General features: G+C 42.9%; 1 protein-coding gene across 2 annotated transcripts in view; it reads left to right on the top strand.

The window, feature by feature from the left end:
- FNDC3B (fibronectin type III domain containing 3B) overlaps positions 1 to 27,747 on the top strand; it is a 408,674-nt gene that overhangs the window by 189,261 nt on the left and 191,666 nt on the right. For both annotated transcript variants that reach the window (XM_032783667.2, XM_032783668.2), the window contains exons 4-5: positions 6,206 to 6,282; positions 22,436 to 22,679. In XM_032783667.2, the coding sequence (XP_032639558.1) occupies positions 6,206 to 6,282; positions 22,436 to 22,679 (321 nt within the window). The remainder of the gene's footprint in view (positions 1 to 6,205; positions 6,283 to 22,435; positions 22,680 to 27,747) is intronic.

Genomic DNA, 27,747 nt, shown 5'->3' with positions numbered 1-27,747 from the left:
GTATGGAGAAAGTGAATAAGGAAAAGATGTTTACTTGTTCCCATAATATAAGAACTAGGGACCACTAAATGAAATTAATGGGCAGCAAGTTTAAAACAAATAAAAGGAAGTTCTTCTTCACACAGTGCACAGTCAAACTGTGAACTCCTTACCTGAGGAGGTTGTGAAGGCTAGGACTACAATGGGGTTTAAAAGAGAGCTAGATAAATTCATGGAGGATAAGTCCATTAATGGCTGTTAGCCAGGATGGGTAAGGAATGGTGTCCCTAGCTTCTGTTTGTCAGAGGGTGGAGATGGATGGCAGGAGAGAGATCACTTGATCATTGCCTGTTAAGTTCACTCCCTCTGGGGCACCTGGCATTGGCCTCTGTCGGTAGACAGGATACTGGGCTAGATGGACCTTTGGTCTGACCCAGTATTGCCATTCTTATGTTCTTATGAAGAGTTAGGATTTTATAAAATGGTCTGAATGACTTAAACTTTTTATCACGCCACTGCAAGCATGTGCTAACTAACACAACTTCACTGTGTAGGCAAAGAAAAAAACAGTATTGGAACTTGACGCGCTAAAGGAAGCAAGCACATTGGCCTAAGAGCTGAACAGACGACTCTGATTCTCCTTTGTAGTGTCCCCCTTATAGTAGATGATAGGTTTGTTTGATGATAATGGAGTGTAAAGAGAAGACTTATAGTCACAATAGTGAAGGAGATCCTGTTTGTGCCTGCGTCATTGAGGAAATTGTTCTGGAACAGCTGCTCATCCATGTGGAAACAGCAAACTCTTGGATTGCTGCCAAGGTCAGAGAGACCTGGGTTGCTCTGTTCTCTGAAAAAGTTCTGGTCATTTGTTTTAGAGAAGCAGGTGTATGTCACCGGCCAACATGCCCTTTAATTATCTTCCCCCCATTTTGGTCACACCTCTTGCCTGACAGATGCGTTTCCCGAGACATGCCCTGTATTCCAAAGAAGAGATCATATAAATTTTAGTGTGAATGGGAGTGATGCATAGCACTTTTTCTGTTTAATTTATAATCATAAAGCTAAAGAAAACTCAGGGGATTTACTTTGCAGGGATTTCTGTTTGCAGGGATTTATGTCAGTGTTTACTGAGCCAATCCATGTAAGTTCACATTCCTCCTAAATGTTGACTTCCCAGCAGCTCTCAATTTCAAAGTGAAACTCACCTGAAATCAACAGGTTTCAGGTAATTTCTCCATTAATTTCACTAATTTCAATGTAAAATTGTACATTGGCCCAAATTCTCTTGTGAAATTCATGAAACTTGTGAAGCTTTCAGTGAATGTGGTCTGAATGTGAAGTTTTATTCTGAAGCCAGGTAGGTTCCAAGTCCTAATAATAGGTCACGGTAAAATGGTATCACACAACAGAGCCTATGCCCAGGTCCTGGAACACACTGTGAATAATATTGTACACTGAATGTTGTTTAGAAATAAAAACAAGGCAAGTAATACATTTAGGTGGAAGAGTGGAGGAAGGAAGAATAATACAGTGCCATTGTAGAGTGTGCTTGTGAGGCCTCATTTGAAAGATGCTGTGTGATTTCACATCAGAAGAAAGAAGTTGGCAAAGCACAAAGGCATGGTGCAAAGCAACTGAAATTATTCAAGGCAGAAAAAATGTACTAGAGTTAGCCTCTGTACCTTAGAAGAAGAAAAGAGAGTAAACTACAGAGATTTAATTAATGTGTAAATAAAAGGTCCCACAGGAACAGGAAAAGACTCAATCTCTGCCAAAAAAAAGTCACTGTGTAGTAATTAATTAAAAAAGGAGTCATGGCCTGAGAGTGAGCCTATAAGCAGTTGAGGCAGAATTTCCTGAAACAAGACATCACTTTATACTTGGGGGAGGAGAAGGAAATACATAGAATTGTCAACCTGCTCATGACAGAATTGGACACGTTTTTGGAGAGAGATAGAAGTGGAGAATGTGTTGTTACGCCACACTTTTAATCTACAATTCATGCATCAGGGCAGTATTATTACATTATAATATCAAAAAAGCAATGACACAATGAGGGCTACAAATACACCTCTACCCCGATATAACGCTGTCCTCGGGAGCCAAAAAATCTGTCTGTGTTTATAGGTGAAACCGCGTTATATCGAACTTGCTTTGATCCTCTCGAGCGTGCAGTCGTCTGTCCCCCCAACCCCACCTCGCCCCAGAGCATTGCTTTACCACATTGTATCTGAATTCGTGTTATATCAGGTCACGTTATATCGGGGTAGAGATGTATCATTAAAATAGAGATAGATGCACTTTACAAACAGCACAATGTTTTAAAACTTCATGAGGCAGCTGCTAGCCACTGGACTGAACCTACTAGTCAATGGGCAGTGCAGAAGACTTGGGGGAGAGGAGCACCAACAAGGAAGGTCCATGGTCAGTAGTTGGTGAGAACTTGTGGAACTTCTTGCCTGAGGAAGTTGTGAAGGCTAGGACTATAACAGCATTTAAAAGAGAACTGGATAAATTCATAGTGGTTAAGTCCATAAATGGCTATTAGCTAGGATGGGTAAGGAATGGTGTCCCTAGCCTCTATTTGTCAGAGAATGGAGATGGATAGCAGGAGAGAGATCACTTGATCATTGCCTGTTAGGTTCACTCCCTCTGGGGCACCTGGGATTGGCCACTGTCGGTAGACAAATACTGAGCTATATGGACCTTTGGTCTGACCTGATACGGCCGTTTTTATGTAAGATCAGTCCTGCACCTATCATCTGCTGAGAGTTTGGGAGGATGCTGGGAATCTTCCCAGGTACTTCCCACAGGGTTGCCATCTTGTAATGGCCTCTGGCTAATATGTGTCTGATAAATTTGAAGCCTCCCTCCCATTGTGATTATGGGAAGAAGAGAAAGAGTGCACACTCATACCCTCCATTACACATCCTGCACTCTTCTGTTTTGTTGGGTGGTGTCTGTTTCACCAAATCTCTACCAGTCTCCTGGCTGCCTGCTGAATGTGTGTGTGTGTGTGTGTGTGTTGGGGTGGCTCTGCTACTTAACCACGCCTCCTAGCCCTACATTATAAAATATTCCTCCATTTTGAACAGATCTGGCCATAGCATTTGGGGGCAGGCCTTTGAAAGTCAATGGAGTTACTTTGGATTTACACCTGTGTAACTAGAGCAGAATTTGGCCTATTGTGCTGGAAGTAGGGGTGTCCCACACTACTCTGGCTTTGTGTTTTGTTACAAACTCGAGACACAGCCCTGGCTTAGTAAACCATTCAAGCAAACCTGGCACCAATATATGGCTGTGCATTAAAACAAAGTGAAATTTGGCTTTTCCAGTTAAATTTCACTTTGAATTTTGGTGTTTTGCTCAGAAACTTGAAATAAAATTCATTGCGTTCAAACTCCTTAAGGAAATATGAGCATGCATCTCTGACTCTAAATATTTATTGATTTTAAGAAAAATGGGAGTAACATCTGGTGTTCTACCAATCTCTGTTGTTTAATTTCGCTAAAAATTACATTCATTTTTTTGTATTTGTTCAATACTCAGTAGAGGTGGTTTTATTACAGAGAACAGACTTTAACAGCTCCCAGGACATGTCCCCCTTTGGAGCTGATTTCTGTCTGTTATGCAATACCACTTGAAGTTGTTTTGATAACAACGATGAGAGAGAAGAAATAATGTATGCTAAAGTAATTTAGTGAGGCTTGAAATCAAGGCAGCAAAGAAAACATTGTCTAGCAGTAAATCATTCACCTGTCTAACATTCTTTAAAAATTGTTATCCAAATGACTGTAACAGTTTAAGGGTCAAGTCTGAGGTTAAGAGACTGTTTGCATGGTGCACATTTTGATGATAAAACACGATATTTTTATTGAACTGGCAGCGTTACAGTCAACAGCATCTGTTGTACAGGAGTTTGATTTCTTTCTGCAAGAAGATTGCTGCTCCATATGAGCAACTGGCAGATGTTTTAATGTAAAAGGTTCTAAAGGAAGTGGAGTTAAGTGTGTTTCGGTTAGTTGAAGAGTAGTTAGAGCCTGCTGTGTATTTGGAAGTACTAAAAATGTTTCTTTTTATATGTAGTTCAGAGCGGGAGCATGTATTTTTATGTGATTATTTCCAATCACATGGCGGCCATTGCTTGTTAGATCCCGCCAGCTACAAGTGGATCCCAATTTGGGGAGGGCTTCAAATGGATGAAATGTTTTACAGGGTTTATTGCATTAAGCAACATTCACTGAATTCTATATAGCAACTGAATTACTTGTCACTTAAATTACAAGTTATGGTCTTTTCAATTTATCCAATAATTTTTTCCCAACAGTTGTTCAGTGAAAAACCCAACAAATGACTCATGTCGCAATATGTACATGGGGCAATTTTAATTATTTACCCTCATTATTGTGATGTGGGTCAAGTTCCATTAGCAAAATTGACTGTGTGTATTAAATGTATTAGATATTATAAAGGTCTATATAAACTATTAATTTTTCCTTGCTGAAATACAACCACTTCTGGGGTGAAACTTGGCAGTTGTGTACAGCCTACAGTGGCTTAGGATAGAAATGGAAAAATATGTTATACAAATGAAACCACATAGACAATTTACATTTTTCCCATCTAATTATCCAAATGGGAATTCTGATACATGCCTCTCTGAACTGGTCACCACTTCATATTTTTGATGAACTAAAATAAAGCCATTGCAGATGGCAATAATTCCCCCAAATTTATTGCTTCTTAATGCTGACCATGTTGCTTTTGTTCCATTTCTACTTAAATAGATGCAAGATAAAGAGTTCAATATGTGATCTTTAAGGAAAAGAAATGCCAGGATTTGTTAGGCTCAAACTAAATAAAGGGGAAAGATGGATTATCTCTTTTCCTTTATTCTTCATCAGGATTTGTCCTTAGGAAAGAGAATGCACAGCAGGTGAGGTCCCCGGTAGGTCAGGTATGGAAAAGGGAGGAGGTTAGGGGATACAAGAGCACTTTTTCTGTTAGTGTCTTGCCCATTGAATGGAACACATATTTTTGTCCCGGGATCGTCTCAGAAGCTGCTTTATCAAATTCTTATTTGTCTGGCTAAATCTTCCAAGTTAATCACATTTCAGGGCTATATATCTCTGATGTACCCCTAATATCAAAATCGATGGATGATAAATTATTTAATTTGAGAACCTGAGCCAAATTCAGAAGGGGGATGTAAATGGTACGTGCCAGTCTGTATTACATGCAGAGAGGGCAAAAGGAAAACCAGACAGCAAGATGGTATAAGGTGTGTAGAGACTGGGTTAGTTAAGACTGCATTGGTTGCTGTACGTGCTATAACCTCATCCCTGTACCTTTTGGGGGGTTGGCAGGTGCTTTGGATGCATTTACCAACGTGTAACTTGCATCACCATTCGTATCACTTTCTATTGCAGCTGGTGCATTGACAGCCATCATGTGTTTCTCTCAGCTGTTTAGCAAGAATATCTTAGCAGGGTCAGATCTGGTTACTACTTACACAGGAAATCTCAGAAGAGATATCCAGATTGCTCTAAAAAGTGGGATTGGTGATTAGATGACACTGCTGCCTTTGGTGCCATCTTCCAAATGAAACAAGAAAACAAGATCCAGACCATTTTCGATGATCAAAGATCTTGCTGAACCTTTCTTAACTTTAGGTGTCCTGGCCAATTCCAACTTAGGTAATTACGTTCTGCCTCTCTAAATTCCCTCCTTCATTTGCTGTTGGATGTAGTATTGTTAGACTCCTCTTCTAAAATGCTGGGTAGTGTTAAGCAGGGTATAATTGGAGTCTTTACTCGGGAGCTTTCTAGAACCTGCAGTCCCAATTTCCTTAGATCTCTAGAAGAGGAAAATTCATTCAGGTTAGTAATATATAGGAATTGTGGCCTGTGGAAGGGGAGTTCCCATTACTGCTTACCTATATTATCTTTGCTGTGGGGATAGCAACATAAGGGCTGCGTTTTTAGTTCCTTTATAACTGAAAACATTCATTTAATAATTAAAAAAAGCATTTTTTAAAAGCGATATGGCAATGGCCCAAGTGTATTGGCCCAAGAGAAATTATCCTGATACTAGAAGTTATTTGAACTGTTCAATTTCAGTTGTTACAAGTTTCTAACCTGGTGATGTTTGTCAGCACAATTTATGTGAGCTTCATTGTGTTTAAAAAAAAAAAAATAAAAAATCTTTTTTTCTTTTTTCCAACTAGGACCGGCGGAGGTTCCCATGATGTCACCGAATGGATCCATTCCCCCTATACATGTGCCTCCAGGTTATATCTCACAGGTATGTTTCTTCAGCAACAGAAATCTAATTTTAATTTTTAAGGTGTGCATTTGCATATGAAGGCAATAGCCCTGATTCTCAGAAATCTGGCAAGGAAGTTCTTCACTTCCTGTTGGAAAATGTAGTTATGCTGGCAAATGTATAATGCATTTTCACCCCAGAGGTGACTACCATTTCTGCAATAGGTAGAGCAATGCTCTTCTTCCCCCTTTACAACTGTATATATACAAAATAGTAAAATACCATCTTTACCTATATTCTAGTAATAAAAGCTACACATACACACTGAGAAGAGAATAAACTCCTCAAAATATCTCCTATCCAACAAGCTTCAGTTAATCAGTTAGGTAGTGTACAAGCCAAGAGAGAAGTGGGGAGAAGAACCCAGTGCATTTATACTGCCTGCAAAAGGCACTATTTCTCCTCATTGTTATCACAGCAAGAAATGCGGAATAACCACACATATTGTTTTTTAAAAGGCTGTGAATTGTCTCCAATTTTTTAATTTATGAAAAGGCAGAAAAAAAAAGGCAAATGTGATAAGAAAAATGTCCTCTTTTAGGATATAATCTGCCTGGTCTCTTAAAAACAATAATTATTATTCCATATAAGACATCCTCATAAGATTATTAAAAATCTGTTTTCTTTGCATCTTCTGCAAACTTGTATGAGTTTTCAAGTAAAGAGGTTGGACAAAGTAACCTGACTTTGGTTGTGATACAATAAACCTGATCCTCTGGCCATTTCAGTGACTCCTAGGACTTTGTTAGGTAAAAGTCCCACTGAAGTGTACACATACATTTAATTTTTAAATTATCTGAAATTTTAAATAACCAAAGAAAATCTGTAATTCTTTTAATATCAAACCTTTTTGTATTTTTAATAGGAATAGACTGGATTCTGTCTTTTTTTCCTCCAGTAAACAATGTGTGGGTTGAGTTTAAATGGAATCTATAATAGCCATATGTATTTGAAAGACTTGATTGTAGGCTGGTCTAATGGCCTAGCAGATAGTGCAATATGCTTTTCTATGGCAGAGTTCTAGCTTCCTCCCAGTTCCTTTAGTCTCTGGGGCCGCAGTGCTAGAGATGGGTTTTAGGGAACTCTGTGAATCATTCTCTATGAGGCCACCAGGTTTGATGGAGGTTCTGATGCAAGCACCAATGCTGTAGAGCAGGGGTTGCCAACCTGAGCCTGAGAAGAAGCCAGAATTTACCCATGTGCATTGCCAAAGAGCCACAGTAATACGTCAGCAGCCCCCGCACCCAGTTCTCTCCCTCCCTGCCCCCAGTGTCTCCCACCTGCCAGCAGCACTGCCGAGCAGCACCTAATCCTCCATCCCTGCGCCTCCTACACACCGTGATAAGCTATTTTGTGGTATGCAGGAGGCTTGGGGGCGGGGAGGAGGAGCAAGGGCGCAGCAGACTCGGGAAGGGGTGGGGTCTTTGGGGGAAGGAGTGGAGTGGGGCTGGGGGTTGGGAGCTGGGGCAAAGCCAGGGTTGAGCAGTGAGCACCCTGTTGCATATTGGAAAGTTGGTGCCTGTAGCTGCATCCCCAGAGTTGGCACCTGTGTATGGAGCCGCATATTAACCTCTGAAGAGCTGTATGTGGCTCCGGAGCCAAAAGTTGGCCACCCCTGCTGTAAAGGCTTAAATAAGTGCTGACCTCTGCGTGGGCGAGAGTGTGTTGGTGCATATGAATCCAGGTGCAAGATCATAACCTTTGAGAATGCATCTGTTCTTTGTTATGCAGGCTCTCCATTAGGGGATCTTATTAAATTCTGGCTGCTCTTGAATGTTCAGGTAGCAGCTGTGGCTAAGAGCCATTGATTTTGTTTTCTTTTCTGCACCCTGAGAAATGACCTTGCTTTATGCAACTGAACCCTAGTCTTCTTGAGATTATCTCACAGAGTATGCATAAAAGTGATGATACTCCTTAAAGCCATTCATGAGTTGAAGGTTATGCTGAATATTGCTAACCACTGAGCATAATACAGAAAATACATTACACTGATACTCCATAGTCCACTCTGGCTTCTGATTGGCTTCCAAGTGGAATGGAAAGGGTTAACTGATTTGAGACCTGACTACCTCTTTTCCATTGTGATGCTGTTGTAGTTGAGATCAGTCCTTTGTTTTCAGTGGGTAGGAGCTGGAGGTAGGCCTTTTTCCATGAGGGAGTTTTGAGTCCGGACCTTGCCTGTCCTTTTCGTTTGGTCCAACAGAGCCCAAAGTTGTTAATATTTAGGGCAGAACTTATCATTGTTCTAAGGGCATTGTTTGGAGACGTCAGTGAGTAGGTGTGGGTATTTATATTTTTTTTTTTGGCGTGTTTTATATATATATATATTTAATTTATTTATTTCTTAGTGCATTTTAAGTGTTCTAAAAATACCTTGGGCCATTGTGAAAGGTACTTTACAGAAATCTATGGGGAATCTTTTCAGACCCAAATGGGAATTGGGTATCTCAGTGCCAGTAATAATCCACAAATTGTACTTGTTTCTGAACCCATTGCCACGTCTTCAACTCACAAGCATTTCTGCAGACCACTAATAATAATCTACACCAAAGAAGTCTTTTAAGTACCTTCTAAAAGATATTTTCTTTCTAAGAAAAGCAGCTGGAAATGCATATTGCAAAGTTTTAGGGGAAACTATATACTAATTTTTACAAGCCTCTGAATGTCCTTTCTGTCGTGTGGAAAATGAATATTTTGCCTTGCAGATGACTTCATGCTAAATAATAGTTGAAGGAACACAGCAGTCAAATTGGTTAGTTGATGATGATGATGCACTAGCTGTGTCTGTGTTGTTCGCTCTTGCCTTTGCTCTGTTGTGTTGGCATTTAATAGGGTTTATTGCATGATAATTTGAATTGTGTTCTGTCTCTTTTGGCAGAACCTGGGCAAGGATGTAAAGCAAATAAGCAGGACTCCAAGATGTTAATAAAAAATACATTTTATTTTGGTTTTGTCTGCCCTCAAAGTGTACATCTCAGACTCAGGCAGAAAGCAAATAACCCTGTGGAGAAATAACTGTGTCTATTAAGAGAGAGCCATGAAAACTTTTTTCCATTTTGTTATGCCAGACTTTTGGAACTGAGTGTATTATTAGCCTTGAACATTACATTTGCCTTCCAGTGACTGCAACCCAGGTTTAAAATGATGCTTCATTACCTCTGCATCATTGCAAAAACGTTCGGTAAAAGGGAGCTGGCAGGATGTCTCTCTGTGCCCTGCAAGACCAAGTCTATTGGCAGTGAACAGTAAAACAGTTGGAGTGTATTTCTAGACTTCAAGGACTACATGAGTAGTCTTGATTAGGAAGTGGGGTTTGTCTCTGTTATAAAAGTCAAGAGAATGTTCACGGTGTAAGGTCTTAAGCGGAGGAGGAAGAAATCCAGGAAAATAATGGAAGGAAACAGGCACCAACAGCTCTCATCTCTCATGTTTGGTGGTGGTTGTTTTTTAGCAAGACACATTATAGCCAGTCACTTTGTACTGTAGGACATCAACCACGTTCCTTTTCTTCTCAGCTAGCCAACTTCTTTGTGATGGGGAAGCTGTTGGGTAATGAAAGTCAGGGGATGTAAGTTCTACTCCTGGTTTCCACTGATGCTTGCTGTGTGACACACTGCCTCCATTACCCCCCTCTGTAATATTACAATGACATTTATCCACCTTTGTAAAGCACTTCAGGATCTAAAGATGAAAAACACTGTCGAAGTGCACACAATATTATTTTTCTCACAGTAACTGCTCTCTTCCCCTTTTATGGTGTGTGTGTGTGTGTGCGTGTGTGTGTGTGTGTGATCCCTATCATGTCTCTGTTTCAGCCTCCTGCTTTATTAATCCTTACCCAGTTTCTTCACAACTTTCTGCTTTCTCCACATAAATATCCTAAGGAGGTCAACAATGACTGACAAGCTGGTCTCTCTATATATTCAGACTAAGTGTACTGTAGTTTGTGTTAAATTTAATTCATAAAAGATGCAAAGAAATATATGCAATTCTGATTGAGGCAGTAAAGCAACAAGAAGGATAGAAAAGGAAGCATTAGAGTAGGATAAGATTATGTTTGACTCTGTATTAAAGAGTTGAGGTAATTATAATCAAGTTACTTTGCTGATGTGTTGCTAATTTTTATGGATTGCACGTTTTTAATTTTGTTTGTGTCCCCTTCCCTTTGAGAGCCTATTATAGACAGCAGCAACTGATATGGGCGTTTTAATTAACTTCACAAGCTTAAATTTAAATAGTCCCTTATAACAGGGATCAGATGGGACTGATAGCATAGCATGTGCTTAAGTGCTTTCCAGAATAGGGATCCTTTCCTGAATCAGAGCCATGATCAGTTGCCTGAAATTTCCTGTCTTTGCTAGTTTAAATACAATGTTGTTAATATTTCTTGAACCAGTTGGCAGAAGATGTAATAAATTCTGTCACTTTTAATTCAAGTGGAAAGAGTTGCTCACAGTTAATGTAGCTGTTGAAATCTGTTAATCGTCTAGAATATTTTTATGGCTTTGTTATGGCTTCATAGTCTTCAAGAAAACACACACACACACGCACACACAGAATCATAGAAGATTAGGGTTGGAAGAGACCTCAAGGGGTCATCTAGTCCAACCCCCAGCTCAAAGCAGGACCAACCCCAACTAAATCATCCCACCGAAGGCTTTGTCAAGCCAGGCCTTTAAAACTTCTAAGGATAGAGATTCCACCACCTCCCTAGGTAACCCATTCCAGGGCTTCACCACCCACCTAATGAAATAGTTTTTCCTAATATCCAACCTAAACCTCCTCCACTGCAACTTGAGACCATTGCTCCTTGTTCTGTCATCTGCCACCACTGAGAACAGCCAAGCTCCATCCTCTTTGGAACCCCCCTTCAAGTAGTTGAAGGCTGTTATCAAATCCCCCCTTACTCTTGTCTTCTGCAGACTAAATAAGCCTTGTTCCTTCAGTCTCCCCTCATAATTCATGTGCTCCAGACCCCTAATCATTTTCGTTGCCCTCTGCTGGACTCGCTCCAATTTCTCCACATCCTTTCTGTCCAAAACTGGACACAATACTCCAGATGTAGCCTCATCCGTGCCGAATAGAGGGGAATAATCTTCCCTCAATCTGCTGGCAGTGCTCTTACTAATACAGCCATCAGCATTCTTGGCAACAAGGACACACTGTTGACACACAAAAGTGGGCAAATTCACTTCATACACATGTTTAGCATAAACATAGAGAAGCATCATTAATATGAATCAGTCTTCAGGCCAGTCTGAAATGGAAAGGCACAACCCAAGATTATCCATGTCAGGACCTTTCTGTAATGTTCCTCATGAGAGGAGGGAATGAAGGGATCAGGGGAATATGTGCTAACAGTCACAGATTGTCTCCCCCAACATGCCCCTTCCAATCGTCTCAAAGAAATGTACCTTTCTTCTGCTCCATCCATGAAGAGCTTGCACACTACAATTCTCCTCTCATCTGTAGCTTTTTGGGTGTATTTCTGACATTTGGTTCAATAAAGCACATAGTTTTATTTGCAGGATCTTCATTAAATACTTGGTTTGTGTTATCATATTAAGACATTGATAATGTCTCAAAACATTGCATAGGAACGGTGTGTGCAAGCCAAATTAACAATTTTTGGGTGTCCATCTGTGGGAACTTCTCCCCTCAAGTGTAAACGTGGTATAGCTTCTTCCAGTTTGGAAAGCAAAATAGGCTTGGTATAACTGTGTCCACACTGATATAGCTATATCAGTTTAAAAAAAAAAATCACATGCCTAACTGAAATAGAATCATAGAAATGTAGGGCTGGAAGGGACCACAGCAGGTCCTGTAGTCCAACACACTGCCCTCCCAACCCTCCACGTGGAGGTGTGATTAAGTATAACTAGATCATCTTTGATGGGTTTTCTCTAGCCTGTTCTTAAAAATCTTCAATGACAAGCATACCATGACTTCCTTATTTTGGCCCAAGATCCTCCTTGTTAATATTAATTTAGTTAAGCACCTGGTCACAATTAACTTACTGAAGCCAAAAAGGCATTAAATAGTTCAGCCTTCTCTATGTAATCCATTATTTGCTCTTGTTCCCTCTTAAGTAATAGACCTACATTTTCCTTGGATTTCTGCATGAAGCCCATAACTTTTGATGGAGCTAAATGTATGTTCTAGAAAGACATCCAGTCTTGATTTAAAAATTTCAAGTAATGGAAAATATGTCACATCCCTAGGTGTGTTGTTCCAACAGCTAGTTACTGTCACTAAAAAGAAAAGAAAAAAGTGCATCTTATTTTTAGTTGAATTGTCTAGCTTCAGCTTCAAGACATTGGATCTTTTACGTTTTTGCCTGCTAAATTGAAGAGTCCTCTAGTAACAATTCTTCTGTTTATGAACAAACACATCGTGATTGAGTCACCTTTTAACTTTCTCTTTGATAAGCTAAATGGATTAATTTTCTTAACTCTCTGTGTAAGGTAGGTTTGCCAGGTTGCAAATATCCTTGCAGTAAATGTTGTAGAGTCATCCTTCTTAGTTCATACATATCAACCCCATATACAGAAATCATTACGCTCTTAAGAAATAATTAATCATGTCCTTGAAGCCAATATGCATATTCCTACTGTCTACTAGCTAAACTAGACATCTAGATGTAATAGTGAGTGTTTTTAAGTGATGGATGCCAAGAATCTGGCATTGAAATTGTCAGGACTGGCGTGAGCTTGGATAAAGACTTTTGCTAAATCAAAGTGAATAAATAAAAATGTTAAGGCACCCAGTGTCTTGGAGACAAGCTCATTACTCAGTACTGTTTCCTGGCTAAAAATTGATATATGAACTGATTTGCAAATGGGTTTGTAAAGTGCCCAAAATAACAATTAAAAACCAGACTGTTTAACCCCCATCATAAAAGTATTGCACAATCAGCACCTTCTTGACATGCATCAGAAATTAACCACGTTGGTGTATCAATTATTGTTCCAGTTACGCTTTCTGAAGTATCATTTATTTTGTGGTGTGTAAGTTAAAGTATACTTTGAATGAAGATGTAAAACAAGTTCTATACAACTAAGATTCAGTCCTTTGCATGGACATAATACAATATATGTGAGGTATATTAAATTCCTTTAAAAAAGTTTGTGCAATATCTGTACTTAACGTAGGTTTCAGCTACTTTCTCATTTTTTTTTCTGTAGGAGAACATGAAAGTTTATGGCTAGAATTAACATCTTCAAATTTTGTTAATTGGTTAAGATATTTAGTTTAATGGGGGCAAAAGCAGTGATGAGCATACAGAGCAGTTATGTTTTCAGAATAGATTAACAACCACAATTTGATAGAATTGACATTGTCAGAGTGACTTAATGATGACATCAATGTGTATTCCACAGTAGGTGTGCGTGTTCGTCACGTGCACTGGTGCTGGAAGTTTTTCCCCTAGCAGTACCTGTACGGGAGCACCCCTAATGACCCCTGGAGTGGCGCCTCCATGGTGCAGTATAAGGGGCGTTGCATGCTCCGCCCATGCTCAGTTCCTTCTTGCCACCAGTGAAGGTACATCAGAACTGCCCTGCCCAGCTTGTCTGCTGCTTTCCCCAGGAACTCTTGTTCAGTTGTTGTAGTTGAAGTAGTTATATTAGTGTTAGTTTAGTCTAGTGTGCTCAGGTCGGGGCATGTCCTGTGCCCTGGGCTTTAAGTCGCGCAACACTTGTAGGTGGCCGATGCCAGTGAGTGACCCGCACACAGACTGTTTATGCTGTCTGAGAGAAGCCTGTCTCAGGGATCGCTGGAAGATTTGCAGATCTTTCAAGCCTCAGACCAAGAAAGAAGTGGACATTCGGCTCCGAGCCATTCTGATGGAGTCGGCATTGACCCCAACTCCAGTGTGCCGCTCCGAGTCAGCACCAGGTACCACGGCGTCAGTGCGTGGCAATCCCTCATTGCCTTCTACCAGTCAACACCACTCCCCAGCCGCGGGGTACACCAAGAAGACTAAGAAGAGGTCTTCGCTGCTGTGGCACTGAAGCAAGACTGGGGGAGAGACTAGACCCACGTTGGGCAGTCCTTGGTCTCCGTTGGCCTCCAGGCCTCTGACTCAGGTCAAGCAGAGTAGCCCAGCCCATTCAGAGCTGGCTTCCTCAGATGTCCGGATGCCCTCCACACCAGAGGCCCTGCAAGCGACCTGAGACGTTATATCCCTGCTGGTACCAGGGGCACCACCACCATTGGCTCCCCAGTCCAGAGGCAAGCCAAAGCTTGGATCTCTGCAGTCGCCTCCTGCTTGGTTCTGTTCGCGGTTGAGGGAATGTTCCCGATGCCGTTCACCACTCAGGGACCGTCCCATGCGTAGTCCACACCAGTCACTATCAACCCTCACCAGATTGTCTGGCTGGGTTAAAACTGACAGGGGTTCCAGGCTCTGCCTCGAGGAGCGGTCCTCATCGAGACCATGATAGATGGCACCAGAGGTCCTCGTATCTGAGAGGAATCTGTAACCTGTCATGATACAGGCGTCAACGCATTTCCCTTTCATTGTCTTGCTCCAGGACTCCGCCACGGCATAGCACTGCTCCCGCAATCCCAGTCGTTGATTGCTGGCACCTGACCATGGTGGATCCGCCTGCCAGAACTGCTCGAGGAGCAGCTGCTGCTTGTGTTACCGTTCTTCCATGTGGAGATCACAGTCTTGTGGTCAGCACCGTTCCCGATGCCACTGCTCCTCCCAGTCCAGGGACAATGGCAGGTCGTACGCCAACCGGGCATCCCTTCGTAGCTGTCAATAGATGGGACAGGCCAGTGAGGCTGAACAGCGTGCTGCACCGGTGCCACAGCAGGTACAGTGGGACTGGGCTCCATGGCTGGCACCATGGTACCAATGGGCCCCATGTCACTGTAAGACTTCATTACCCACTTGCCAGCGCACATGTATACAGGAAGACTTACAGGTAAAACAGAGACATCTGCAGACAATTGTCCTGGTTGATGGGAGCCATCAAGATTCCAAACCACCATTAATGGCCCACACTTTGCATAATTACAATAGGCCTTCAGAGTTATATTTCATATTTCTAGTTTCAGATACGAGAGTGATACATTTATACAAATAGGATGACCACACTCAGTAGAGTGTAAGTTTTGTAATGATAACTTACAAGAGACCTTTTGCATGAAGCATATTTCACTTACATTATATTCAAACTCATTAGTATATTTTCATAAAATCATATAGAGTGCAACATCACAATGGGCTCTGACCTTTTACCTGGAACGGACTAAGCTGTTCAGGAAGTCTTCTCAGCTGTTCATCTCCTTGGCTGAACGCACGAGGGGTCAGCCGTTCTCCACTCAGTGGCTCTCCAACCGGATCACCTCGTGCATCTGTACCTGTCATGACCTGGCAGGAATCCATCCGCCATCGATTGTAAGGGCACACTCAACTAAAGCGCAAGCCTCGTCGGCTGCCTTTTTAGCCCATGTCCCCATTTAGGACATTTGCAGGGCTGCCACATGGTCTTCAGTTCACCTCATATTATGTGATCGTCTCCCAGACCAGGGAGGACGCTGGGTTCGGCAGGGCTGTGCTCCATCCTGAGAATTTGTGAACTCCTACCCACCTCCAACAGATAGAGCTTGGAATCACCTATTGTGGAACACACGTGAGAAATTACTCGAAGAAGAAAAGACAGTTACCTTTTCCGTAACTGGTGTTCTTCGAAATGTGTTGCTCGTGTCTATTCCACATCCCGCTCTCCTTCCCCTCTGTCGGAGTTCTCTGGCAAGAAGGAACTTAGGATGGGGGGAGCATGCAGAGCCCCTTATACGGTGCCATAGAGGCACCACTCCAGCGGTCACTAGGGGCGCTGCCCTTCGAGTACTGCTTGGGGAAAAACTTCCAGCACCGGTATACATGGCAAGCACGCACACCTATTGTGGTATAGACATGAGCAACGCATCTTGAAGAACACCAGTTACAGAAAAAGTAACTATCTTTCAGCAAGTTGTTTATATTCCAGTAGAACCTAAAGGTCACGGTCAGAGTTGGGACCCGTTGTAGTAGGCACTGAACACACACATAACAGAAAACAGTCTGTGCCCCAAGGAACTTACAGTCTAAAAGGCAAAACAGGCAAACAGGTATAGATGAACAAAAACATTTGCTGACTTTCTTTAAATAGCAAAATTTAACTTTTCCCATTCTCTGTGCTATTTATAGAAATGGATCAAAACTAGATGGAAATAAACCCTTTTTATTTGGCAGGTTTGGATGAAATGGGACCTGGATTTCATCTCCAAGAATGGTTTTGCAAAACTAAAATCTGTCCAACATGAATTTTACAAAATCAAAACGACCTGAAGTGTTAACTTCTGCTTAGTTACCTAGTCTCTGACATATAATATATAGGGTTGTCATTTATTTATTAAGGACATAATGTCATAAGTAGACATCTGACCTGTACCTGCAAAATTGACAGGTGCATGTTGCACCTGCAAATCCCACATTTGTCCACACAGAGGATCTTTTGCCCATGTAAACAGAGCATTGGTATTTATGGGTTTGATTTGGAACAGCCACAGACACAATTGAGTTGCCAACATTTATGAATTTGGGAATAAACAAATGAAAGATGTGTTCTGTTCACTCCTTGATGCAGTCAGTTATAAAACTAGCTGATCCCCCGACCTCTCAAATATGCTGATATCTCTTAGCTCCATCCAGTGGCAGAAATTCATCTGAAGGTCTTCAAATGGGCCTTGAGCATTTTTTTTTCAGGATTCATCTTCTAGAAGACAGATCACAGTGTAATTTTCAGTTGTCATTACACCCAAATACACACACCACAATCTTTCTGTTTGGTCTATTTGTCGACCTATTTATATATCTCCTTCATCGAAAACATAAAATCTAATCTAACTTTGCAGATAAGAGCTTGTGCTTGCCTGGTACATTCCAAGCCTTCTTTCAGGCTTTGCCTAATTAAAGCCAAATGATGAAAAGACGTGCTCTGTCTCATACTAAAATTTTTGGGGCTTTAAATGCCAGTCAGGAACATGAGATAAGTAGAGTCAACATTTCATTACAGACTCTTACACTACACACACAAGTATTTATTTTAAAATCTGAGCATTTGGACTTTTCTTTTTCCCCTCCTAATCCAAATTTCTCTTCAGTGTCTTGTCCAGAACTGATACATGGCTGGTGAATAAGGGATGTCATGCAAGCTGAAGAGAGCAGAATATAAAAGATAGTCTGAAATTACAATAATTAAAGTAATCTTATGATCTAAATGAATCCCTGAAGTCCCATTCAGTATCTGTCTGGAGTTTTATAAATCTCTGAAATCTAAAAACAACAGTTTTCAAATTGCTGACCTACACTGTAGGGCTAAAGGTTAATGACCAGATATATCAAACTAAATGCTTTGTATTCTGATTTATATGGAGTAGCACCTACCAATATTATAGTAGTCTTACGGTATGTCTACACTATGAAATTAGATCGAATTTATAGAAGTCAGTTTTTTAGAAATCAATTTTATACAGTCGATTGTATGCGTCCCCACTTAAGACCATTTACTCGGCGGAGTGCGTCCACAGTAGCGAGGCTAGCGTCGACTTCCAGAGCATTGCACTGTGGGTAGCTATCCCACAGTTCCCGCAGTCTCCACCGCCCATTGGAATTCTGGGTTGAGCTCCCAATGCCTGATGGGGCAAAAACATTGTCGCTGGAGGTTCTAGGTAAATATCGTCACACTCACACACACACACACACACACTCACACACACTCACACTCACACACACTCACACACACACACACACACACACACACACACACGTGCACACCGTGAAAACAACGGCAATAAATTGTTTTTTTCCCTTTGTCCTGGGTTACTTGTGCAGACGACATATCACGGCAAGCATGGAGCCCGCTCAGCTCACCATCTCCATATGTCCCCTGGGTGCTGCCAGATGTGGTACTACATTACTACACGGCAGCAGCTCATTGCCTTTTGGCAACAGATGGTGCATTACGATAGGTAGCCCTCATCATCATCTCCTGGGTGCTCTTTTAGCCGACCTTGGTGAGGTCGGTCAGGGGCGCCTGGATATAAATGGGAGACAATGATGGCCAGCAGTCGTACTGCACCGTCTTCTGGCAAGCAGCCAGGAGACAATGGCTAGCAGTCGTACTGCACCGTCTGCTGCCAGCCTAAGACGTATAAGAGAGATGGAGTAGATCAAAACAATAAAGAGACCAGATTTGTTTTGTATTCGTTTGCTCCCCACTCCCTCATTCCCTCCATGAACAGTGGTGGGAGGGATAGCTCAGTGGTTTGAGCATTGGTCTGCTCAACCCAGGGTTGTGAGTTCAGTCCTTGAGGGGGGCCATTCTGTGTGACAGCCCTATAAGCCAACTCTGTAAGCCATGTCATCAGTCACCCCTTCCTCCATCAGAGCAACAGCAGACAATCGTTTCATACCTTTTTTCAGTGCAGATGCCATAGCACAGCAAGCCTGGAACCCGCTCAGATCACTGCCACAATTATGAGCACTGTAAACACCACACACATTATCCTGCAGTAAACGCAGAACCAGAACCTGCAAAAGCAAAACCAGCTGAGGAGACGATGGCAGCGCGGTGATGAGAGTGATGAGGACATGGACACAAACTTCTCTCAAAGTATGGGCCCCAGCAATGTGGACATCATGGTGTTAATGGGGCAGGTTCATGCCGTGGAACGCTGATTCTGGGCCCGGGAAACAAGCACAGACTGGTGGGACCTCATAGTGTTGCATGTCTGGGATGATTCCCAGTGTCTCTGAAACTTTTGCATGCGTAAGAGCACTTTCATGGAACTTTGGTCTTGCTTTCCCCTGCCCTGAAGTGCAAGAACACCAAGATGAGAGCAGCCCTCACAGTTCACAAACAAGTGGTGATAGCCCTGTGGAAACTTGCAATGCCGGACAGCTACTGGTCAGTCGGGGATCAATTTGGAGTGGGCAAATCTACTGTGGGGGCTGCTGTATCCAAGTAGCCAGTGCAATCAAAGAGCTGCTGATATCAAGGGCAGTGACTCTGGGTAATGTGCAGGTCATAGTGGATGGCTTTGCTGCAATGGGATTCTGTAACAGTGGTAGGAGCAATAGATGGAACCCATATCCCTATCTTGGCGCTGGAGCACCAAGCCAGCGAGTACATAAACTGAAAGGGATACTTTTCAACGGTGCTGCAAGCACTGATGGATCACAAGGGACGTTTCACCATGTGGGATGGCTGGGAAAGGTACATGACTCTCGCGTCTTCAGGAACTCTGGTCTGTTTCAAAAGCTACAGCAAGGGACTTTCTTCCCAGACCAGAAAATAACCATTGGGGATATTGAAATGCCTATAGTTATCTTTGAAGACCCAGCCTATCCCTTAATGCCATGGCTCATGAAGCCGTACACAGGCAGCCTGGACAGTAGTCAGGAGCTGTTCAACTATAGGCTGAGCAAGTGCAGAATGGTGGTAGAATGTGCCTCTGGACATTTAAAAGCATGCCAGGCTGGCCAAACAGGAAATGAGATTCAAAGGTTCGCGGGCCTTTTTCTGTCTACCTGGCAGTGCATCAGAGTTGAGAGTGCTGTCCAGAGTGGTCACAATGGAGCACTCTGGGATAGCTCCCGGAGGCCAATACCGTTGAATTGCGACTACAATACCCCAAATTTGACCCAGCAAGTTGAAAAAAGGGCGTCATCATGTGGACAGGTGCAGGGTTAAACTGATCTAACGCTGCTAAATTCAACCTAAACTCGTAGTGTAGAGCAGGGCTTAGTAATGCATAAGAAACTCAAATTCACACCCATGCTTTTGACTCTTAATTTTTCCTCCGTAAAAATGTCATTTAAAGGTGAGGCGTCTCCTGCGGGTATTTGTTTGATTAATAATCTCTCTCACGTGAACAGTTTGAACCTGAATGAGTCTATCCTGGATGAACTGTGATAAGAACACTTGGGTACAAATAGTAGTACCTCCAGGACATTGTGTACTGTACGGATAGTCAATGGGTCAGCAGCCCTCGCTTCTTCCCTGCATCTTTCCTTTAGCTATGTGGTAGGTGGCAGAACCTTGAGACTGGTTTATTGTACAGAAGGTTCTCTTTGTCACCCGTCTCCATTGCTAAGTTCAGAACTTGCCGTGTCTCCCTCCATATGCATCTTCCCATATAGCCTCCAAATCTGAGAAAAAGCATGCCAAATTTCAGTCCAAAAGTAAAACCAAGTGAAAAAATGATAAACAGCTGAACTTATTTATGCTAAAACTGTTTGCCCCTTTAATAACACACATTGCCCCATGTTTTGCCTAAGATACTTAGGGCCAAACCATGCACATCTAGGAGCTTGTCTACCAGGAAAAATTGGCTGGCATAGCTGTGTATTGAAATAAGCTATTCCGCAATAGCTATTTCAGCAGAGCCCACCGCGTGGACAGTCTGTTGTGGAATAATTTCTCCACTTTGTGAGTGGAGTAATTATTCCGGAGTAAAGTCATTTTTATTCAGGACTAGTGTCCATATTGGGAGCTATTCCAGAAAAGCTGTAGCAGAATACAGTATTCTGCTATAGGTATGCAAGTCAATTTCCCTGTATAGATGAATACTTGTTCTCTCTCCTGACATCAGTGAGATAACTCATGTAAGGTAAAACTTGCCCCTTAATGAAAACATTCTTATTTGGTTACTTTCTGGTAACATCTGAATTGTTCTGTGTTCTACATACAGAAACAGTAGACACTCATTAGTAGCAAAAGGGCACTGATATGTTGCTATGTTGCTCCTTGGCAGCTGTTGCTGTTATGGGAGTGTCATCTGCCCAAAGGCATATGAAGAGTTGAGTGCTTTGGAAGTGGTGGGGCAGCCACATTGTGGGGGTGAGGGGGTAGTTGGAGGGAGTGGGGTGGAGGTAACCCAAGTTTGGGGAATAGGGCAACAGAACCCTAGGAGAGCCCCCAATTGGCAAAATGACTGAGTGAGCCTGGCTGCCGGGGATAGGCTGTGGCTGCTCCTGCTGGCAGCTGGCAAGGGATGGATGGATAGGGCACCAAGTGTAGCCTGCAATGGAGGTGGGAGTGGTTCCTAATGGAGACAGAAGGGGAGAAGAGGACAGGTCAGTGCTCTGGGGAGGGAGGTCCCCCAACCCACCACTGTAAAACAGCACACCCACACCCTGCCACCAGCAACTGAGATGGAGGGGATAGCTCAGTACGTGTGCGGGGGGGGTCCCGATACTCCCCACTGCAAAATAGCAAACCCCTCACCCCCGGCCACCTGTAAGCCAGACGCTGAGAAAAGCAAGGAGGAAACCCTCCAGCAGTGCCTCTGCTGCTCCCCAGAGCTTCCCCCCTTCAAGAAAAATGCTTTTCTTCCAGACCCTGCCCCGAAACTCCCCAGTAAACATCTCTCCACACAGGCTGTGGGAGGCAGGGCAAGTGAATGGGGCTGCGTGCTCTGGAGCTGCACTGAAGGGCCAGGGTCGGGAGGGGAGTGGAAAAATGCATGCCATGAGTATTGGTCCCTGGCTGGACAGGGCCTCCTGCTGCCTCCAGCCTTTGAGTCTGGCCCTGTCAGCTTTTCCTGGGCAGGTTCAGTCAGGCAGGGCAAGAGGACAGGGCTGTGTGCCCTGGAGATGTGCTGAAGGGTCAGGGTTGGGAGTGGAGTGAAAAAGAGCAGTTTGGGGTGGGCAATGCCCCTGCATTCCCCCCATCTCTGCTCCTTGATGTGACGTTCTGGCATCACAAATGTTGCTCTGATGAGACGGCTATGTTACTGTTACCAAGTGGATGATTCTCAGTGGGGAAATGTTGTCTGTAACCTGTGGTGGCTCTTACAAGGTGTTGCTGTAAACAAGTGTCTGCTGTACTTATTTTCTCTTCTACTGCCCCTGCAGATCTAACTAACTGCAATAGGTTTATTAATTAATTAGCATGGCTAGCTGAGTCTCCACTAGAAACCACAGTACCACTAAGATTGCTTGTGCTGATCGTAACTGTAGAAACGTGTGTTATGATCCTAGCCAAGGAGAGCTCATTTAAATAAACAATGTTATTTTTCAAAATGGTATTTCAAATGATACATGATGTATTAATTTCCCTGCTTCCCTTTTCAGGTGATAGAAGACAACACGGGCGTTCGCAGGGTGGTGGTTACACCCCAGTCTCCAGAGTGTTATCCTCCCAGCTATCCTTCTGCCATCTCTCCAACCCACCATTTACCTCCCTATCTGACACACCACCCCCATTTCATTCACAATTCTCATACGGCTTTCTACCCTCCTGTCACCGGCCCTGGAGACATGCCACCCCAATTTTTCCCACAGCATCATCTTCCCCCTACAATATATGGAGAACAAGGTGAGCAGAAAGAAATCCTTATGTTTTAGACATGTATCCAACCTATTTGCAGTGCTGGGAAAGTGGAGATTTGCAGATGAACTGTTGGGTCAGTGTCTTCCCCCACGTGAACTGGACTCCTTCCTTTAATCTACACAATGGACAAGGTATTGGGGAGTGGATGCACCCAGTCTGAATGAAAGAACTCAAGAACATCACATCCTGAAAACATAGGGTGCAGGATGCAAACCTAATTCCCAACTCAGTTTTGTTATAAGGGCAAAAAAGTACTCCATCCTATGATTCAAAGTGCTTCTGAGAGTCAAGCTTTTGTATCATCATGCAGCGCTGTAACATAGCATTTTTTGTCCTGTATTCAGATTTTGCCAACCCTTGTTTGGGAATGGAGGCAGAGAGGCATAGGAAAGGGGGATTAGTTTTGACAAGTCTTATGGCAATTATTGTCAAAAGCTAATAGAAGACTTCCTCTTGGCACTAATGGATGAAGATGATACACCTTCCTGACCCCTTGTCATGCTAGAGCTGCAGTGGACATCTCAGAAATAACAAAAAGGGATTTTCTGGTTAATCTGCTTCTTAATAATGTGCAATAGGTCATTTAAAAAGCACTATCTGGTCCCCAAGGGTAACATGACAGCCCTAATCATCACAGATTAAGTAAATAATTCAAGTGAAAGGAGTGAAAGCACAATTTATTTCTGTCTGCACTATGAATTATTATGTCTATTCCACCCTTGAGATAGTCTGTGTGGTCTAAAACTGTGTTAACCAAAAAGAAATGAAGTTACTGTACCTACATCAGCAAAACTACTTGAATTGCTTAACATGGCAAGTTTCTCTTTGTAGATTCACATCTTTTATTTTACTGCCAAATTATGGAATTTCACAGAATTCATAGAATTTTTCTAAACAACACTGTGAAACTGTAAATCAGCTGAATCATCAGAGTAAATTTTGGCTTTGAGAGCTATAGACGGGTATCTATCTGGCTTATTTTCCCCCCTCTCAATTTTATATTGATTAATATATTTAATTTTCTTACCAAGAATGGAATATTATAATCCTGAATTTTATTAGACAAAAGAATAACTCTGCAGTCTGTCTTTAAGATGTCATTTCATCATCAGAAACAATATCATAGCCAAAAACATAAGGAACAAATTTTCCAAGTAGCTCAAGATCTCACATACCTTGACTTGTGTATGTTTCACAGAGAGCTAATAAAAATTGTGGCATTTCCATCCTGTAAAAAATTACCATATTTTTACAACTAAAAAGTCACTGTTTCACTTTAGCATTTTCAGTAGAAACACATTTCATTTCAAAATTCACATGAGGCCCCACAGCTGTTTAGCCAGAAGGGAAACCAACATGTATCATGGGAAGTGTAGTTCAGCCAGGGACCATGGCCCACAGGGGAAAATGGTAGTGCAATGCACCTGAACTACGACTCCCATGAGACACTGCAGTAGCTCAGGCAGATGCAGATTAATGTTGAACTGACCAACTCTAGTTTTATGAACATTGTTTTTTTAGAAAAGTCAGGACTTTTTTTTTAAAGCTAAATGATACTGCTACAGTTACTAGGCATGATATATCAGTAGGATAGTATCCAATCAGATAGGATAGGAACTTTACTGTTCTCTTTTACAAAGGCACAAGTTGCTTATCTCTAATACACCTGTATTGCTTAATAGGGAAGCTAATACAAAAGCTTCAGTACATTAGGTAGACATTTGGACTACCAGCTGCTAGTACTATAGGTGGTAAATATTTCTGTAACCTGGGGTTACCAATCAGTTGTACAAATTCACAGCGTGCAAAAATAGTGCAGATGCCCGCTTTGTTGGAGTGGTGTCATGTATGTTTGCAATATTAAAGAATCTAAACTCTGATTATTACCTGAATGATATCTTGTATTAATGAATATTAATTCACTGTCCCCAACATGTTTCAATGCAAAATGGATTATACACTAACCAAAACGTCAATTAAATTTAATTTCCTTTTCTGAAAAGCACTGCTTGTAAATTCTTCCTTATCAGCTCCATCTTCCAGCCCTCCAACATAGACTGCATTTAGTGTACCACATTCTTGGAATACTATATATAGAAAGCTACTTTATGCAAGCACTTTAATGTGATCATGTTACTAGATGAGGAAAAATAAATGACAAGACACTTCTAAAAGAAAGGAAGTAAAAGAACCAAGCAACTGGACCAATTCCACCAGTTCTTATTAGGGTACATCCAGACAGTGGGTAGCGATCTATCTGTCAGGGATCAATTTATCGCGTCTCGTCTAGATGTGATAAATCGATACCCGAACGCTCTGCCGTCGACTCCGAAACTCCACCAGGTGAGAGGCGGAAGTGGAGTCGACGGGGGAGCCGCGGCCGTCAATCCCGCGCCATGAGGATGGTAGGTAAGTCAATCTAAGATATGTCGACTTCAGCTACGCTATTCTCGTAGCTGAAGTCACATATTTTAGATCCATTCCCCCCACCCCCACCCCCGTCCTCCCCGGTGTAGACCAGCCTTACAGTCTGTATGGCAAACTCCGCTTAGTTTGTGGATTGTATTGTGTAGTTTGTGTGTGTGTGTGAAGGCTGCTAAGGGCTGTGTGCTGGGAGAGCGGCTGAACCCTGAGTAGGGGGCGGGGTTTACCTGATTAGGGGTCCTATATAAGTAGCCAGGCACTCAGGCAGCAGCACAGACAGCTGCAGCGGCACAGGAGCCAGCAAACAGAGCTGCTAACAGGGGAGTTTCAGGGGGAGGTTGCAGGGGAGACGAAGGTGGAGGAACCAACAAGCCAGAGAAAAGAGAGGATAGTGGGGTGCCAGGAGCCCGGTGCCTAGGAGGTCCGTGTTGTGGAGTGTGGCCTGGATTGCCAGGCACAAAGTGAGAAGGCCATGACTGATACAGAGGGAGCAATGAAAGACACAATGAGGATGACTGGATATGGAAGCTGCGGCATGTACATGATCCTAGAGGGGTTACCTGAAAAGGGGTACATCTGCATGAAGTGCCGCCTGATAGAGCTGATGGAAGAAAAGATCCGGGGCCTGGAGATGCAGGTGGAAACTCTGGTTGAGTTTAGAAGGGGGTTCGAGGAGATGATGGAACACAGACAGCAGGGGGCCGAAGGGATAAGCTCAGATGTGCAGATGGAAGCGGGACCAAAGAATTTTGAGGAGGGGCTGCTGGGTGAGGAAAGTGGACGGTGGAAGCATGTGACTAAGAGAACCAGGCAGAGGAAAAGAAGAAGAAAACCAGGTAAAAGAGAAATAGAACCTAAACGAACAGATTTGCAGAGTTGTGAAACGCGAGAAGGGTTACAGCAGTGGTCGCTGGAAAGGAAGAGGGCAAGGAAAGAGAAGAGGCACTAGCCCTCAGAAGGAGGGGAGGAGTCAATGGAGGCAACACTCAAATATGACCCCCAGGAGGATTGTAGGGTCAATAGGAGGTCGAGGGGACTGCGGCCAGTGGACAGGATAGACCAGGGAATCAACACTGTCAACCAGGAAAAGGCAGGTCTACGTGATTGGAGACTCCTTACTGAGAAGAATAAGACAGGCCTGAACTAGACTGATGGGAGAACAGAAGGGTGTGCTATCCTGCGGGTGCTAAGATACAGGATGTGGACCTGAGGCTGAAAGAACCTAGCGGAGCGGGAAAGAATCCGTTGATGTCTTGCATATGGGAAGAGATGATACGGCTAGTTCTCGCGATGGACTGTATCAAGGAGGACTATGCAGATTGGGGAAGATGTTCCAAGGAAATCGAGGCTCAGGTGATCTTCAATGGGATTCTGCCGGTTTCCTAGAGCAAGGGCGACGAAGGGCTGACAAAGATTATGACAATTAACAGATGCTCAGGCAGTGGCTTCGTAAGAAGGGCTTTGGATGTAAGGACATGGGAAGCATTTACAGACAGACGATTGTTCTCTCAGGATGGACTTCACTTGTAAGTAAGAGGGAAATAGACCTCTAGGAGGAGGCTTGCCGACCTCAATTAAGAGAGCTTTAAAACTAGGAATTGGGGGAGTGGTTGGAGATGTCCGGAGATTCTCCACGCCAGAAGTAACCCAGGAGAGAAGGAGCTAAACAGAGTAAAGAAAGGATATCGGCCTCTGGACCAAAATCTGCAAGAGAAGCGGTATGTACATCCAGACTACAGTGAGCCCGGTGTCAGGAATATCTGTGGGCATGAACGGGGTAAGGATGGTCAGTGAAGCCCAAACGCCTAAATAATAATGTCTGTAAACTTAATGCGAGGACCTAGGCAACACAAACTGGGGAACTGGAGCTACTGTGCAGAAGGAAACCGGATAGTTATAGGCGATAAGAACATGTAAAACATGTAGTGTAATCAATGCTGGAAGTAAGAGTATAGAAGCTATGTGCTTATTCTTAGAAGAACAAAATTAGCAAAGGTGTGGTGAGTACATTGTATGGTCAATTGATGAGGTGGAACTGTAAAGAAATAATGATGGAATGGACAAACGAGTGTGTTCTGGGCAAGATCACAGTGGAAAGAAAGCTACTAGATGCTCACCGTCTGAGATACCAATGCTTGGGTGTTGCTACGAACCACCGGAATCTGATTTGGATTGATACGAGACCTCATTTATGTTTGTAGTGGAGTAACCAAGGGAAATTGGTGTGACAATGGACACTCAATTTTCCGAAAATAGACTGGAAGGACAAGTTTGTTGCAAAGAAATAACAGGGTGCATTTTCTGATGTGGAATGCGGATGGGATTTCTTCGCCAAGTCACGTTGAGGAACTGACAAGAGGGGAATGCCATTTTAATTTGGGTTTGGGAGCAGTCGAGACCTTCGAGAAGAATGGTTCGTGAGGGACAACAGTTCGAGTGATGCATCGAAATATTCAGTTACAAACTAGATGGAGGAAAAAAATAGATCTGGGATTAGGGTTTTGAGCTTCAAACGGGCTAACTTACAGAGTTAAGAAAATAGTCAGGGAAGTGGATTGGACTGCAGAACTTGTGGATCTAAATGCGGAGGAGCCTGGGATCACTTAAAGTCCTAAGTCTGCGAAACTAT

The sequence above is a fragment of the Chelonoidis abingdonii genome, chromosome 8, assembly GCF_003597395.2.
Source record: "Chelonoidis abingdonii isolate Lonesome George chromosome 8, CheloAbing_2.0, whole genome shotgun sequence".
In the NCBI taxonomy this organism is placed as follows: Eukaryota; Metazoa; Chordata; order Testudines; family Testudinidae; genus Chelonoidis; species Chelonoidis abingdonii.
The sequence above is the reverse complement of the archived record's forward strand: the minus strand, read 5'-3'. Positions and strand labels throughout refer to the sequence as shown.